At 38.5% G+C, this 17,624-nt stretch overlaps 1 protein-coding gene across 1 annotated transcript; it reads right to left on the reverse strand.

Moving 5' to 3' along the window:
- Positions 1-1,499: 1,499 nt before the first annotated feature.
- Positions 1,500-16,994, reverse strand: LOC122931371 (keratin, type II cytoskeletal cochleal-like). Its single transcript, XM_044285442.1, has 9 exons — positions 16,575-16,994; positions 14,827-15,035; positions 9,403-9,463; positions 7,899-7,994; positions 6,803-6,967; positions 4,678-4,803; positions 3,446-3,666; positions 3,009-3,043; positions 1,500-1,618 (listed from the first exon to the last, which is right to left on the reverse strand). Exons 1-9 carry the CDS (start codon positions 16,992-16,994, stop codon positions 1,500-1,502), a joined length of 1,452 nt encoding a protein of 483 aa, XP_044141377.1.
- Positions 16,995-17,624: the final 630 nt, after the last annotated feature.

Consider the following 17,624-nt stretch of genomic DNA (forward strand, 5'->3'; position numbering starts at 1 on the left):
ATAATAAGATTCACATGTCGGCAAATTGCGGATCCGCAAAACACTGACACTGGCCATGTGCACATGGCCGGCACTATAATAGAAAATGCCTATTCTTGTCCGCTATTGCGGACAAGAGTAGGACATGTTCTATTTTTTGGCGGAGCACTGTGTGCTGTCCGCATCTTTTCTGGCCCCATTGAAAATGAACGGGTCCACCACCGCTCCGCATAATTGCGGAACGGATATGGACCATTCACATGGACATCTGAATGGAGCCTTAGAAAGTATTTAGTGTGCTTCTAAGCTCCCTCTAGTGGAGACTGCAGGCAACCAGACAATTATGTTTTAAAGAAGACCTCTTACGAATCCTGATATGTCTGTTTTAGAAAATATTGGGGTAATTTATTATGCTGAAATATGCCTATATTAGATGCCCGTATCATTTACCATTTTCTCCCCCTGTTTCAGGCATAGAAAAAGGTCTAAATGTAAGACAGTTTGGAAGATCTCATGAAGAGTATGAAAACCAAATATATCAGATCCACCAGGAGTGATTAAAGGCCCTCTCGAAATCTAATGACAATCATTTCTAAAGCACTTTACTAACAAGGACTCAAAGTGCAGGGATAGCTGTGTGGCTTGGGCACCTCCCTTGGAACTGAGTGGCTGCCATATAGTGGTTCAACCCCAACACACACTAGGGTCAATTTCATAGTAAGCCAATTTACCTATTTTTGGAGTGTGGAGGAAACTCATGCAGACACAGGGAGAGGATACAATCTCCATGCAGATGTTGTCCCTGATCGGTTTTAAACTCAGGACCTCAATGCTAATCACTGAGCCATCAGGCAACCACAATTGGGCCAACTTGCAGAGGATTTGGAACCCTATATCAGAAAATCTATATTAAAATAGGGAATGAATCAGCATAGGAATTTGAACCTAAACATAAAGTAACATGATGCCTAAAGGTGGACATGATGCTAAAAGTAAAAAAGATCAAAACTCTTGAATCCTGTAGCAGGAATACTGAGGAAAGATCTTTCAGCCATTTGTACTTTTATCATTTTTGAAATTTCAAGCCTCAATGTAAAATGTTATATAATTAAATTACTTTATAAGGAGAAACCTAGAATTACCATTGCCATTACTGAGCAGATCAAATATTAGCAGCTTCTATGACAACAGTTCAAGTTTGCATATTATCAGCAAAGGAGCATCCATTATATTATACCATATGGTTACACTCATTTCAATAAATCTAGTTAATACTCCATGAAGGCCACCTGGTCTTATCGGGTTATAACTTATCAGTTAGACATTACAAAAATAATTGTAGCCTAAATGGTCTAATTTAGAACACAGCTCTCATGGATATTATTTTACTGGTATAAAACATCAGGGTCACAGGAGTTGTCCATTTAGTTCAATCTTATATCTGCTCAGATATTTCTAGTCAATGTTCTTCAAATCTATGAAAAGCTAACTACAGAATGAAAAGCACACTCCTATTTCTATTAACAGTTATGGCCGTGTCCTGAATTGTATTTTCCGGCTGACAAACTTCCTGTGCTGAATCCACTCTTGTGATGATGTACATTGCTGCCATGGCCTCCACTGGTGGAATGCAGAACGGCTTAAGAAAAGGAAACAGAAAATTAGCACAAATATATCTATCTGCCAGATATCATCTGAAGCTTTAACTCTGATAAGATTGAGCCTCCCTAGGTGGGGCTAGGTCATAAACTGGAGGAGCTGAAGTTCCTTCTGGTCTGTCATTTAATGTGTCTGTGGCAGTCAATGCACCTCAGACACTAGAGAGTTAGCAGTGAGGATGATCCATGGTTTGAGCTGCTCCTGCTAAGAGAGGTAGAGACAGTGAGATCTAAAGGCTGGTTAAAGACTGACAGCTATCCCATGGACCTGCTCTAGACTGCTTCTGCCTGATGGGCCACTTCAGTGAGCACTTTCCCTTGCTGAGAAGACCCACGTGGTTGCAGACCACTTCCAGCCTGGATACTGTAATAAAATAGGCCCAAACCTGATGATCTGGAGGGATTAGTGCACAGAGATTAAAACCCTGTCAGACTACTATGCCCTGCAACCATCCACTGAGTACTGTGAGAAGTAGTCTTGACAAGTGTATCGTGGGATGGACTGTAGCCTGAGTCACTGTCCTGAAGCTAGAGATGAATGTCTTGTACAAGTACTCTGTGTGTGGAGTATAGGGACTGCCCTGCTCAGAGGCAACCTCACATGGAGTCTACAGACTGTCCTGCTATGAGGATGGCCAGACATTTAGCTTTAGGCTGGACAGTCCAGTTTCCTGGCTCCCTCTTCTCCATTTGGTGCAAGGCCTGGATGGAAGCTTGGGTGTCCTCCTTTTCTGTGGCTCCATGCTCAGACATAAACATTGCACTGTCTGAGCCCGTGCTACAACTACAAATTGACTCACTGGGGCTTCTCTCACCCCAAGTCACTTACTAGAGTCAGCCGACACATCACTCTTTGACTGACTGAAGGTGAGAGAAGCACTCAAGGCCAGTCGGCAGCTCAACTTACGTTCTTCCCCTTTTTAAAAAAATTTCATTTCCCGCTTAGCAGTGGCTCAGCAGATTTGGGGACATGTCTTAGTGGAGTCCTCCTGTCCTCCATTTTTAGTTTAAACAAGGGGCCACCCTACCAGCTATCTGTGGCATCTGCCTTTGGAGTATAAGTCACTGTGCCATTCTCGAGTAGGTTAGAAGTCATAAGCCACAACCATAACTTTCTGACGCTTTTAATTCACACACTTTATATAATGCCGATATTTAGCAAATACAGTGGGCTAGGAGACCCTGTAAATCAGCATGTAGTTAGTATTAGTTACCTACTATTTTTTTTTTTCTTATATTGAGTTGTTATATTGGGGGATTCAAAATGAGGAAGTAGTCGTCCACAGAGTTACGATCACAAATTATAATACAAAGGTCAATCTGAAACAAATGAATATTGTACAAAACGTATACAAGACACTTTATACTTACAAATGCTAACAGAGCCACTTCCTTCTCCGGTTAACCTGTAAGATATGGAATGTGTCATATTAAAAAGAATATCTACAAACACACACCGTTGAACTATTATTTCTATTATTTATTTCTTGTTGCTTATATCGAACCATCATATTCTGCCGAGCTGTACATGCCACTCAGTAGTCAATGACAGCCTCATTATCTAAAGGCAACTGATCTAGTGGCTTTTTTTTTAGGGGAACAGGAGTATTTGAGAATAATGTAGAGAATTTGCAAACTTGGGATTTAATGTATTGCAACAGGAGGGAAATGTGTAGGTTATAAGTCACTACAAAATTGAATTTAAAGGGAAACATGTATTTTTTTGGTTAGTTTCCTACAGTATTTGGTTTCTCGATTCTGCTTTGAATCTAACACAAAAGACTTAACAACCTTGATGTTATTCCTACCTGCATTCCTCTCCTTCTAGCAATTTCCTGTAGGTGGCGATCTCGATATCCAGAGCTAGTTTGACATTCATCAGCTCCTGGTATTCTCGCAGTTGGCGAGCCATGTCTTGCTTGGCCTTCTGTAGAGCTTCTTCTAGCTCAGTCAGTTTGTTCTTGGCATCTCTGACAGCCATTTCTCCACGCTCTTCAGCCTCTGTAATGGCGGCTTCCAGTTTTGCTCTCTAGGAAAAGTAACAGCAACTGAATCATAGATTTTTAACTTGGGGTATATACAGATCTCATAGGGCTGTATAGCAAAATTTATTATCAGCCCGTTTCCCTGCCCAATCAAGTTTTCCCAGTGCGTTAAACACTGCCAGGTAGCACAGAAGCAAATCACAACTCCCCCGATTTCTGATGAATTTATTATCTTATTACATGGAAGAAGTTTTAATGAAAATGAAATTGTAATAAAAAAAGTCATCACCTCACCCACATTACCTGACTTCTATGCCAGAAAAAGACATATTTCATAAATATGTTGCTGAAGAACATCATATTTGTCAATGCATTTATATCACTCAACTGGCATAAATACATTGATAAATATACCCATACAGCTGTATTATAAAACTGTGTGTCTGAATCCACCACTATGCTGAGCTGTTCAGTGGATAGGAATTTATACAGTTCCTTGTGCTCTTGAACCATCTAACGAAACATGTGACAACTTTTTCTTTTCCCCCACATTGTTTGACCCCTTGTTTTGTTTCCCTCTCCTTTCCCCTCCCCCCTCCCCACCCCTCCTTTCCCTTCACCATTGTATGAATCAGCTTTTGAAATGATTTATATTGATGTTTTTTCAAATAATCACTTTGCTTAATATGCTTTTTTTTTTTTTTTTTTAAATTAGGAAGTGTTGTTCCTGTGATGTCTCAACAGGTATAATATATACAAACTTCCATTTGTAATGGTGATGTTTATCTCATTTTATATTTTGTTAAACTTGTATTAATTTATTATTATATTTGTTAATAAAACAAAATTTACAATAAATTTATACAGTTTCCATTGAATGCCAAGAAGACTATTTGCACTGAGCTCCCCCAAGTGGTGGCTTCATGAAAATGCAGTATTACAGAAGAAGGAGATAAGCGCTGGAGCAGTTGCATAGCCTGCCTCCATGGATGATATGCTACTTTTTACAACTACTATTAACAACAAGGACATTTATGAATAAGTGCTCATATTACCTGCTCTTTCACACTCTCAATCTCTGCTTTAAGTCTTTGAATAAAACGATTGAGTTCAGCAATTTCATGCTTAGTGTTGCGTAGATCGTCGCCATGTCTGCCGGCAGTTATACGCAGTTCCTCGTACTACAAAGGAGAAATATATCCTGTTAGTATGTCTGTAAACACCTGTTATGATATATCCTGCTCTATTGCTGTATAAATGAGTTGCACACCGTTTGCAGATGCGGACCCATTCAATTGAAAAGGGTCCGTGATCCGCAAGATACGTTCCGCATCGCAAAAATTAGAACATATTCAGTTGGTTTTTTTTTGCAGTGTGGAGGCACGGACCGAAATCCCATTGAAATGCTTTGTAGTGCTTCTGTGGGCTTCCGATCCTTGCCTCCGCTCGTTACGTTCCTCATGGGATCCATCAATATTTGACCCCAGTGGATGAAAATATATCCTGTGCGTGTGACCATCACAGTTTTGTAGCTTGTTACACTTGAATGGGACTGAGCTGCACCTAAGCCAGGTGGCAAAGAACGTAATATCAATGGCCTAGGAAGTGCATGAAGCCATTGGCGTGGGAATTAGTTAGACCTTTGCCAATCTGATATTGATTACCTATCCTGATAATAGGCCATGAATATCAAAAACTCGGACCACCCCGTTAAAAACTACAACTCACCCACAAAAAACAAGCCTTCATACAACTCTGTAGGAAGAGCTATTAAAAAAGTTATGGCTTCCAGAATATGGCCACACATTTTTTTTTTTAAAAGCACAAAAAAAGTGTATGTTTGGTGTTGCTGTAATCACACTAACTCGCAGATTAAAGATACTGTAGCATCTCAATTCTAGCATGCAGTGAAATTCATAAAAACAAAACCCCAAAAATTATGGAGCAATTGCATTTTGTGTTCAATTCCCACCCACAAACAAATTTTTCTTATTTTCTATTTCTATTAAAAAATTTAAGCCCTCATATGGCTATATAATGGAGAAAAGTAAAAAAAAAGTTATGATAATTTAAGGTAGAGAGGAAAAAAAGGAAAATGTATGTGGCGCTACTGGGTGTTAAAATATCTAGGCAGGGGTATAACTGATGGGGTGCAGAGGTTGCAGTCACACCTAGGCAATAAAGCGTAAAGAAGGCTCAATAAATGTATCTGTCTCATATGAAGACTATTTGATACAGGTGGGGGCCCTGTTACAGATTTTGCTTGGGGGCCTAGGAGCTTATAGCTATACATTTTCTGTATTACAATTGGTGGGATTTTCTTCCTAAATCGTCATTTTGTGAGACGAAAATGGGGGTGAAGCCTTAGGGGGAAGCCAGCATTACATAGATTTGGTGTGAGAATGTTAAGGGGGGGGGCATTGGAGGAGTTAATTTTAAGATGTTGGGGTTTGGAGGAGGTGGAAAATAGGGGCTTGAAAGAGACATAGAAGGAAAATCAGGCGAAACTTTAAGAGAAGCAAGCTGAAACCAGAACCCCCCCCCTACCCCGCTCACCCTCCTTAGTGCTTTAATTTTTGGGATGATTGGTTGGGTCGGTGATGGTACTGTGTTTGGAATGTTTTTTTTTTGTTGCAGCAGTTGTAGCGGCTGGGGTTCTTCAAAGTTAATGGAGTGGCAGGTTGAGGTTGATGAGAGGGTCCCATGGTTGAGGCTGGAATCCCATGGTTGATGAAATTTTTAGCAGGGCCTGTGTTCAGGCTCAGTGGATCTTTACAAGGGTTAAAGTCTAGCAATAGTGTTAACAGGAACGTTGAGTGCTAGCAATAGTGTTAACAGGAACGTTGGGCCTTCGAGAACCTCCCTCATTGTCATATATTTGCATATACAGTAGGTTATATTATTTTCATGTCTTATGGGTTAATTGGTATGGTAGTTGGTTGGGTTTTTGATATATATTTTAGATGTATTTATTTTGTTAATAATATTAATTTTGTGGCCAATGGAATCCAACCTAGTGTCCGTGCCTTATTTGGGGAAAGGGGTCAGTAAAGTATTGAGGATGGGGTATGAACCAGTAACCAATACCAATATCATGTAGTAGACCATAGCATTATAAAGGTGATGTATATTTATTTAAAGCTATTTTATTTGAAGACTTCAAAAGTGTTGTAGACTCACCCTGGTTTGATACAGTGACTCAGCTTCTGCTCTGCTCTTGTTGGCAATCTCCTCATACTGAGCCTTTACTTCGGCAATGATGCTGTTCAGATCCAGGTCTCGGCTGTTGTCCATGGAGACAATGACTGATGTGTCTGAGATCTGAGACTGAAGCTGAGCAATTTCCTTAAGAACACAGAAGACAATACAGTCCTTAGACTTTAATCATGTTATATACTATCATACAGTGCATTGCATATCTGTCTATTCTCAGGAATTCTCATACAGGCATGAACTTGGGGCATGTTGTTAGGAGCCATCTGGAGTGCCAGTGGTGAGGATTGCCGAAGGAGGAGGCAATAATCACATTATTTTTCTGGGACCCGGCCCCTCCTTCTGCAAGTCTCTCTCAAGACCCCTGAGCGCTCTTTCCTGGCTCATGTGAGGACACGTGGCCAAGACCGACTGAATGGCACAGTGAGTGAGAGGCAAGACACTGCCTGCATGACCCGACTTATCATAAAAGATGAGTAGAGCTTCTGGGAAACATATTGAGTAGATATGAACAAATTGATTCTCACCTGCAGTGAGAGTTCTTCACCTGCAAGGGACTGTACCTGCTCCTGAAGAAGCTCCACCCTGTTGCTTGATTGACAGGGCCAGACATCTCAAATGTTCTTGAGAACTTCATGCCTGCACTGCCGCACCAAGTACTGTAGCAGAGCATGTGCAGAGGCTTTGACTCCACTTCCAGAGCAACAAATATTCATGCATCTCTATCCAGAAGTGTAGTGGTCAATGCCCATTTGCTGCTCCACGTGGCTTACAACGTTATTTGTCAGGCACTAGTGCTAGAAACAGACTGAATCCCCAGTCAATTGGGCCTAGTGGTGTTCCAGCATCAATTCCTGAACAGTTTAGCGCTAGTTTCACTAGTTTCACACTTATACATCACTTACTGTATCCTTGAAAAAGACATAACAATGCTGAACGTTGCCATCACTTTTAACAATTGCAGGTTTATGGTGAATAATAGCTACAATGACTACACCACAGGGACTATATGCAGCCTTCAAGTATTTCTGTACCTAGAGCATAGGAGCTGTAAATGACATACCGCATCAAACAGGGTTCTCAGGAAGTTGACCTCATCTGTTAGTGAATCCATCCTGCCTTGTAGTTCTGCTTTATTCATAAAGGCTGCATCAACATCCTAAGAGAGAAGTAATAGTAAATCAAAGTGTGATCATAGACTGGTAATTATACAAATGTACCATGTCCTAATAACTAGCAGGTATGGACTATTGGTAAAATGCTGAAGACCTAGAAGTCATATGATCCTCAAGTATTAACTGATGCCGTCAATGAAAAAGTAAAACTAATGTTAGGCGCATCCTCCAGTAGTCCGAGTACCCGTAGGTTTCTGTCTCCATTTACAGCAGAAAACCGGCATAAATGAAGATTATTGTGCTGGGCCCACTGGTCTCATCCCCTCACTGCACTCACCTTTTCGGAAGGTGGCGTGAGTAGTCTACAACAACCACTTGTAGCATTATTTTGTTGCAGCAGGTTTGAAAAGTCATAAATGCAGGGGGAGGGGGCGTATTTATCAAAACTGGTGTAAGGTAGAACTGGCTTAGCTGCTCATAGCAACCAATCAGATTCCACCTTTCAATCTGGAGCTCTGAAAAGTGAAAGGTGGAATCTGATTGGTTGCTATGGGCAACTAAGCCAGTTTTTTATTTATACCAGTTTTGATAAATGCCAGATAAATCCCCCCACCATATAGTCACTAACAATGCTGCTTTTAAGAGTAAGATAGATAGATAGATAGATAGATAGATAGATAGATAGATAGATAATAGACAGATGAGGATTTTATTTTCATTTTTTTAAGACTTTTTTTTTTACTTTTTACTTTTATTTTTAGCTCACCTACGGGGTTTGGACATGTTATCATTAAATATCCCATAGACTGCAAACAAATAGCATTGGCAGTACCACTAGGTTCCTCTGAAGCACTTGGGTAAGCACTGTGGTCTCTTCATTACCAGGCATAGTGCTGTACCTTCTGTTCTGGCTGTGTTATACTACAGGTGTATGTCCCGTTCACATAATTAGAGAATGTGCTACATCCTCATCAAATAGCTAAGAGTAGTTAATTAATATTAAAACTCCAGACAACCCCTTCAAATGTTATTTTTCCTGGATTACTATTGTTTTAACACCTATGCTCCTGTGATTGGTACTGTACATACTTTAAAAATACCTTGTAAGCAAATTACTCTCTTCCTCTCTTCTCACTTCCTGTTGCTGTAGCCAACCAAACCCATTATGCACTTCACCTCTCTCTACCACAGCTCCAACACTGCCCCTAACAGTGCCCAGCTACTTTATAGCTCCTCCCACACAGACACATAGACACTCCCATTACACTGCCCCTGTTGACACGCCCACGGACATAACATCATAGGAAATATGGACATGTGACCACAGCCCAGAACAGAAGATAGCATCAAAAATTGTATGAGAAATACAGCCAAAGTATAAAAAATTACAGCTAATGATTAAGTTTTTTTTTTCTATGGATTTGAAAGCTATAACTTTTTGATATCACTCACTCTCTTAATGTTCACAAATTCATTTTCTGCAGCAGTGCGTCTGTTTAGCTCCTCTTCATATCTGTTAAAGCACAATATAAATTCATTAAACTTACAGGCCAGCCTAAAGTTTTATTGGTTTGAAATTCTTTTTAAAACAAGTCTCCTAATTGACTCATATCTCAACACTCCTCATCATATATTGTACACATGTGGAAGTCTAGGGGGATATTGACCACCACAGCCAATTTTATTTATATTTTCTTTTTTTCTCACTACTAGCGTTGAGCGAGCATGCTTGGCCGAACACCAGCTCAGCTCGAGTCAGTGTATTTAAATAAAATTTTGCCTCTATTTCTATGCAGAAGATGTACAGTGAGGGAATCCCTCAGTGTGAGTCAGCGGCTTAAGAGTCCCTGCTTTGACTCCATATACAGGTCCTTCTCAAAAAATTAACATATTGTGATAAAGTTCATTATTTTCTGTAATGTACTGATAAACATTAGACTTTCATATATTTTAGATTCATTACACACCAACTGAAGTAGTCCGGTCACCTCTTCTCGTTGTGCAGCGTTTTCTGCCACACTTTTTCCTTCCCACAGACTTCCCTCTTGCTTGAGGGTGTCAATGATGGCCTTCTGGACAGCAGTCAGGTCGGCAGTCTTACCCATGATTGTGGTTTTGAGTAATGAACCAGGCTGGGAGTTTTTAAAAGCCTCAGGAATCTTTTGCAGGTGTTTAGAGTTAATTAGTTGATTCAGATGATTAGGTTAATAGGTCGTTTAGAGAACCTTTTCATGATATGCTAATTTTTTCAGATAGGAAATTTGGGTTTTCATGAGCTGTATGCCAAAATCATCAATATTAAAACAATAAAAGGCTTGAACTACTTCAGTTGGTGTGTAATGAATCTAAAATATATGAAAGTCTAATGTTTATCAGTACATTACAGAAAATAATGAACTTTATCACAATATGCAATTTTTTTTTAGAAGGACCTGTATAACTATGTCGATATATTGAGTCAGCGCTTGGGACACCCAGTGTATTTAAAACTAATTTAGTCTGTATTTCAGAAAAGTTTCTGCCAGGATTTGAACTCACAATCTTTAGCATCAGAGGAAAGCATCTTAACCACTGGGCTATACAACTCAAAGATAACCTGCACTGGAAAATCCTTATAGTAGTTTCTGTATCAGTAAGTATTACAATACTTACTAGTGATGAGTTGCAGGGGCAATATTTGAATTTGCGATATTTTGTGAATATTTGGTAGAATATTCTATATATTTTTGCGAATTCACGAATTTGAGATTATTTTCTTAATTGCAAAAAATCAGCAATGTAATATTTGCGCAATGCATTCAAAATACAGGCGTGGGTCACTATAGCTACATTTTTCAAGCTGGTAGAAGTTTCCTGAGACTGGAGAAAATGGTTGGCACGGCAGAACATTACAATAGCTTTATATGCAGATAGAGTGCTCCAATATATTTGTGATTGCAAAATCGGCACTAATGATGTGAATATTTTGGTGCAATACATGCAACTTCACATTTAACAGGTCTGACTACTTATTAGTGATTGGTGCACTAAGTAATGTTGTGAACTTGAGACATCACAGCACTATGTATGTATGTATGTAGCATACATGCATACACACAGCACTATGTACAATGCTGCCCATAATTATTCATACCCCTGGCACATTTTTTGACTTAGTTACTTTTATTCAACCAGCAAGTAATTTTTTGACAGGAAATGACATAGGTGTCTCCCAAAAGATAATAAGACTATGTACAAGAGGCATTCATGTGGAAAAAAAGCATTTCTCAGCTTTTATTTACATTTGAGAAAAAAATACAAGATGTTCCACACTGTGGAAAATCTCAGAGGACATGGTCGGAAGCCAAAAGTAACACCTGTGCTGCCTAGGAGGATCCTTAGACAGGTGAAAAAGAATCCAAGGATCACCACCAATGCCATCCTGGTGAATCTGGGCTCTGCTGGTGGCAATGTCTCAAGGCAGACAATCTAACGGACACTGTACAATGCAAACCAAGGAGGATGCCTCTTCTCCAGATAAGGCACACAAAAACTTGCTTGGCCTTTGCAAAAGCTCATCTGGACAAAGAAGAAGACTTCTGGTCTTCTGTGTTATGGTAAGATGAAACAAAAATTGAATTGTTTGGTCACAATGATGTTTCCTTTATTTGGCGTAAAAAAGGAGAAGCCTTCAACCCAAAGAAAACCATCCCCACTGTCAAACATGGTGATGGGAACCTAATGCTTTGGGGGTGTTTATCAGCCAATGGACCAGGGAACCTAATCACAGTAAACGGCACCATGAAAAAAGAGCAATACATGAGGATTCTCAACGACAACATCAGGCAGTCTGCAGAGAAACTTGGCCTTGGGCACCAGTGGATATTTCAGCATGACAATGACCCAAAACGCACAGCAAAAGTGTTTAAGACAACAACATTAACATTTTGGAGTGGCCCAGCCAGAGTTCAGACTTGAATCCAATTGAGAATCTGTGGAGGGAGCTAAAAATCAGGGTGATGGCAAGAAGACGCTCCAACCTGAAAGATATATATAAGCTAACTAACTAACTAACTAACTAACTAATTATCCAATGTAATGACACAGGAAAGCAGAGAGCACAGCAATAACACTGCTGTCTCTCTCAGATCTGCAAAATCCTGCATACAAGGGCTGCTGGGGAGGTTCTTATATACTAAAGGAGTAGGTAACTTTCCTATCGGTTGCTAGGGATGTTGCTAAGCTCAGACAAAGATATTGCAGCCTTCTTATTGGCCCACAAGCAAGAAGGGAGGTTACTGATGAAAAGAAATCTAGAATATTAGAAATTACGAATATATATCACTATATTCCAAATATTCGCGAATTCTCAAAGTGCCGATATTCGCGATTAATATTCGCAATTCAAATATTAGTGCCCAACAATATTACTTACTGATACAGAAACTACTATAAGGTTTTTCCAGGACAGTTTATCTTTGGGTTGTATAGCCCAGTGCTTAAGATTCGTGCCTATAATGCATAATGTTGTAAGTTCAAATCCTGGCAGATACATTTCAGAAATAGAGATTAAATGTATATGTTTTTTAGCAATTGTAAAAAATGTATGGCACAAAATAAATGTGTAATTACTAAAATATCCTTTTTTTTTTGTAATTACACGTTTATTTTCTGCCATACATTTTTTATAATTACTAAAAAACCTACATATTTCATCTCTATTTCTGAAATGTATCTGCCGGGATTAGAACTCACAACTTTTTGCATTAGAAGCAAGAATCTGAACCACTGGGCAATACAACCAAATGACACACGTGCTGGAAAAACTTCATAATAGTTTCGGTATCAGTAACTAATACTTACACAAGTTATCATTGGGTTGTATAGCCCAGTGGTTAAGATTCTTGCCTCTAATGCAAAAGGTCATGAGTTCAATTTGTGGTATAAACTTTTCTGAAATACAGGCTAAGATAGTTTTAAATACACTGGGGTGTCTACAAGCACTGACTCCATATCTGGACATAGCTATATATGGAGTCAGAGCAGGGACTCCTAAGCCGAATTAGAGTCCCAACACCTTCCCCTCTTCAGAGCAGGGGGTGCCTGGTTTAATGCGCGGGTTCTCCCATTGACTTCCATTGTGCTTGCGTGCTCAGTAGAACACACAAGCATTGTGTAGTGTTCTACCTGAGCAAACGAGCACTTTGGTGCTCGATTAACACTACTCACTACATTCCAAAAGCCGTGACTTTTTATCATTTTGCCCTTCACATAGCCATATAAGGTACAAATAATATTGTACTTTCTAATGGCACTATTTAATATTCCTAACATATATTGGGAAGCTGTAAAAATTTTATATTGTACACTTTAATATTGCGCTGAGAAGCGAGTTTAATTAGATCTAAGCATAGCATGGTGTATGTGTGATCCAGTTCTGTTTTTCTCCCCCTAATATATGCATGTTGAATCTTTCTCCTTTATTACTGGTATCAGTAGTCCTCCCATTCGGCACAGGTAGTTTTAATTTTGCAGAAGTCTGCATATTAGTGGTAATTGACTTGCAGCTCCTGATAGCAATGGACATGTTGTGTTAGACAACTGTTCACATGGTGCAGTACTACGTGGTGGCCTTTGTTTTTGTGGCGCTGTGCTGGTTGGTTGGTGGGACACAGTGCCATGGGTGGCATATTCAGACAGCAGGGTTGCTGTTTTACTCCTGGGTCCTGCCGCCTACTAGGGCAGTGCCGGTTTGTCACCGCATTCTGCTGTGCCTTTTTGTCAGAGTAGGTCCCACTCAAAGAAGCAACCTTGGCTTGGTGAGTGGGCTTATGCCTTTGGATCAAAATGTACACTAATGCCTCTTGTACAGCATACAGTATGGGGGGCTGTACACTTTAATATTGAGCTGAGAAGCAAGTTTAATTAGATCTAAGCATAGCATTGTGGATGTGTGATCCAGTTCTGTTTTCTCGCCTTGATATTTGTAAAAATTATTAATTTGGCGAAATTGGGAAAAATTGCAATTGTGCCATAGTCTTACAGGTATAGTTTTTACGACATTTACTGTGTGGTAACAATGACATATTAACTTTATATTCTGCATGTCGTTATGGTTACAACAATACCACCTTGATATAGTTTTTCTTATCTTTTAATTTCAATATTAAAAAAAAAGTAAAAAAAAAACCTTGGTATTGCCATATTCTGACATCATAACTTTTTTTTACATTTACATAAATGGAGCTATATGAGGGTTAATTTTTTCCTGGGCGAGCTGTAATTTTTATTGGTACCATTCTGGGGTACATATAACTTTTTGATCACTTTTCATACATTTTTTGGAAAGACGAATCAACCAAAAAATGGTGATTCAATCAATTTTGCTTTTTTTTGTAGCATTCACCGTACACAGGATACTTTTATATTTTAATAGTTTGGACATCTTAGGTTGTCACTATACTAATGATGTGTATGTTCCATTTATTTGTAAAATAAGGAACATTTTTATTTTTACCTATTTTTTGTATAGTTTTTATCTTTAGCATCCCTAGCGGATTAGAAAAATGTAATGATTAGATCAATTATATCATAGATTGCAATATAGTGTTACAGTCTATGGCAATACTGCTATGTTCCTGTGAAGCCCTGCCTGAGGCAGGGCTTAATAGAAACTTCATATTGGCAGGCCTAGGAGCCTCGAGCACAGGCTGCCATAGTAACCAATCTTTTTGCAGATAGGGGGGTTATTAGAGAGATTAAATGTCTGTAATGTTCCAATTAAGAATAAAAAAAAGAAGTATCTACCGATGCTAAAATACAGAACCAAAATACAATACTAATAAAAAAAAATGTTCAGCTTGTTTGCTATGTTTCTAATATTATTGTTATACTCACTTTGACTTTAACTCCTCCACTGCTTCTTCCATATTTCTTCTTTCTGACTCTAGCCGAGCTCTCTCACATGTCAGACTCTCAAGTTGTCTTCTGAGATTGCTGATAAAAGCTTCAAACAATGGTTCAATCTGGCACCTGGCAGTTTTTTTGTCTTGTAATAAAGACCATTTCGTTTCTAACATCTTATTTTGTTGTTCAAGAAACCTCACCTAAGATAAAAGGAGAGTGCTTGTTAACATTGTCTGATCTTCAGTGATTTTTTTAAACATCCCTCTCAATTCTCCCAGATTATGTACTGATGTTCCTCACCCTTTTAAAGCTCTTGCCGTTAATCCTAATATGAGTACTTTATTAGCACTTGTCTTGAATGTATGTGTATGATGTTCTTTTTTTTTTTTTTTTTTACTGGTATCTACATGAATGACAAATGACTTTCCCCATAGCAAAGATACAAATTAGGTTCCATTTAGGTTCTTCTTGAGGCCAAGCCTGTCCTTATCACCTAGGATAAGACGTATTGCTTCTTTCATGCCATGATTTGAGTATAATTTCTCATGTCTAGATTGATAACATTACAGAAACTGTGAAGATCACAACCCTTTCCAGTTTCTCAACACCCATTAACATTTTTACTTAAAATAAATAGAATTTAGGAAGAGATTAGAAGGGTCTCTACACAAAACTGATGCAAAACTAAAATTGACATTATCATTGAGAGTGAGCTCCCTTTGGGTGTAGATGAATTTTTGCCCCAAAATATTCATACAGTAAGATTTTACTATCATTGGTATGTACTAGTTATAAATATTACGTGAAATTATTCATGTATATATTATTGTTTCAAATTGAAAAATTTGACCCATTAATAATTTGGACTGACCTCACATTATATGTGTATTTCTGTTGTGATTAGTTTAAAGATTATGGAATAATTATAAGACTTGTCTAAGTCTGGCCAGATTCTGGGTTTGGTCACGCTAGAGTCAGGCTTCCATTTATTTTAGAGCTATAATTATGATAATAATAATTGTGACAGATCCCATTGACTTCAACCCCAAACCTGACAGATATCATGAAACTCAAAAGTGTTCATCAGTATCTGTTTCAAAATTGATCTGGCATACTTTCATGGCTCCATATTGGCACAAGTATCAATAGAACTTATTGTTAGAGAGATAACTTGAAGACCCAATGCAAAATCTGTCACCAGACCCCCTGAAGTCTTCTTACAGGTTTCCTCTCCCCCCTTTGCCTTAGGTGAACACCCATATACAGTGAGGAGATAACAAATTTGTACATTTTATTAGCAAATTAATATATCCTTTTTTCTGTACTTTTAATAATTCAAAATACTATAATTTATATTTGCTACAATACATGCCTTTGATCTCACTGTATATTATAACGATAATCTGTTCCATATGTGTTTAAAATCTATATTTTATTAATATGTACATGTTTTTCCCAGTTTATTGATGACCTGTCCTTAGAATGTTACTAATATAAAAATAATCAGTTCTTTGAAGGTTTACACAGTTCTGTACACTGTATAGTATGCCTGGTTACTGCAGTGCCGCACCCAATCAAGTGTAAGGGAGCAGCACTATAGTAACAGGTAGGATCACTACGCATCATATGGAGCTGTGCTGTTGTGGTTCCTGGTTCTGGCACATAGCAGCTCTCGCAAACAGCTGAAGATAGGTCATCAATAGTAATCTCTAAAAAAAAATAATATAAATTTAACTTACCTTGTCAATGAAAGATGCAAACTTGTTATTAAGTCCTTTGATTTGATCCTTTTCATCGGTCCTTACTCTCTGGATATTTGGATCAATTTCTAGGTTCATTGGAGTCAGAAGACTTTGGTTTACAGTAACAGCAGTAATTCCTGTATTGCAGACAGATCCTCCAAAACCATGGCCTGATCCACCAAAGCTGGATCCGTACCCATGTCCAAATCTTCCAACTGACATCTTATTTCCACCTGAGACTATACCATACACACTTTTGCTGCCAAAATTTGTAGTGGCTTTATGGCCAATGGATATGTTTTTTGTAGTAAAAGAACTAAGGCTGTGCTTAGATGGTAAGCAAGCAGACGATGAACTAAAATTCTTGTGTCCAGACCCTGATCTGCTTTGGACAGAATGATGAGATTGATGAGACATGGTGCTTAGAGTTTGGCTGCTGGCTGAATTGTGCGTACAGAAAAGTTTTTTCTATCTACAAAGTAAAGGCATGATCTTTTTATACACTCGTAGAACGGGGTTTGGTCACTTTGATGTTTAACTAAGACCAGATAATTTTCTCTTATGAGCTTGGGGTTCTGACATTGTTCCTCTGTAGTCCTCCTAGTTTAATAGAAGACATTAACACGCCTAAAATATTAATGAAGATGAAAAGAAGAAGGACCTCATCATAAACTCTCTTTGAGCTTCCTTTCTAAAGAGCCAATTCTGAATACACTAAAAAGGACAATTTAAAGAACTGGTTTTAAACACTTAACAAGTTACTAAAAAAAGGATGTTCTTACTTGGAGATGTATATGAATAACTACTCACCCCTGTAAAGATCAATGGAGACCAGAAACTTAGGTTAAAATGACAGATTGACCTATATCCTGATCTGGTATTCTATTGATAGGATAAAGTAGACCTGCCATTTGGCATAAATGACTTTCCAAGGATTTTTACAATGACTAAGAAAAACTCCAACATGACTCCAAATCTGAAAATGTTCTAAATCAGTCATTCTAAAATATCTTGTAGATGACCAGCTTAAATCTAAGTCACAGTCGC

Source organism: Bufo gargarizans, chromosome 3 (genome assembly GCF_014858855.1).
Source record: "Bufo gargarizans isolate SCDJY-AF-19 chromosome 3, ASM1485885v1, whole genome shotgun sequence".
Lineage (NCBI taxonomy): Eukaryota > Metazoa > Chordata > Amphibia > Anura > Bufonidae > Bufo > Bufo gargarizans.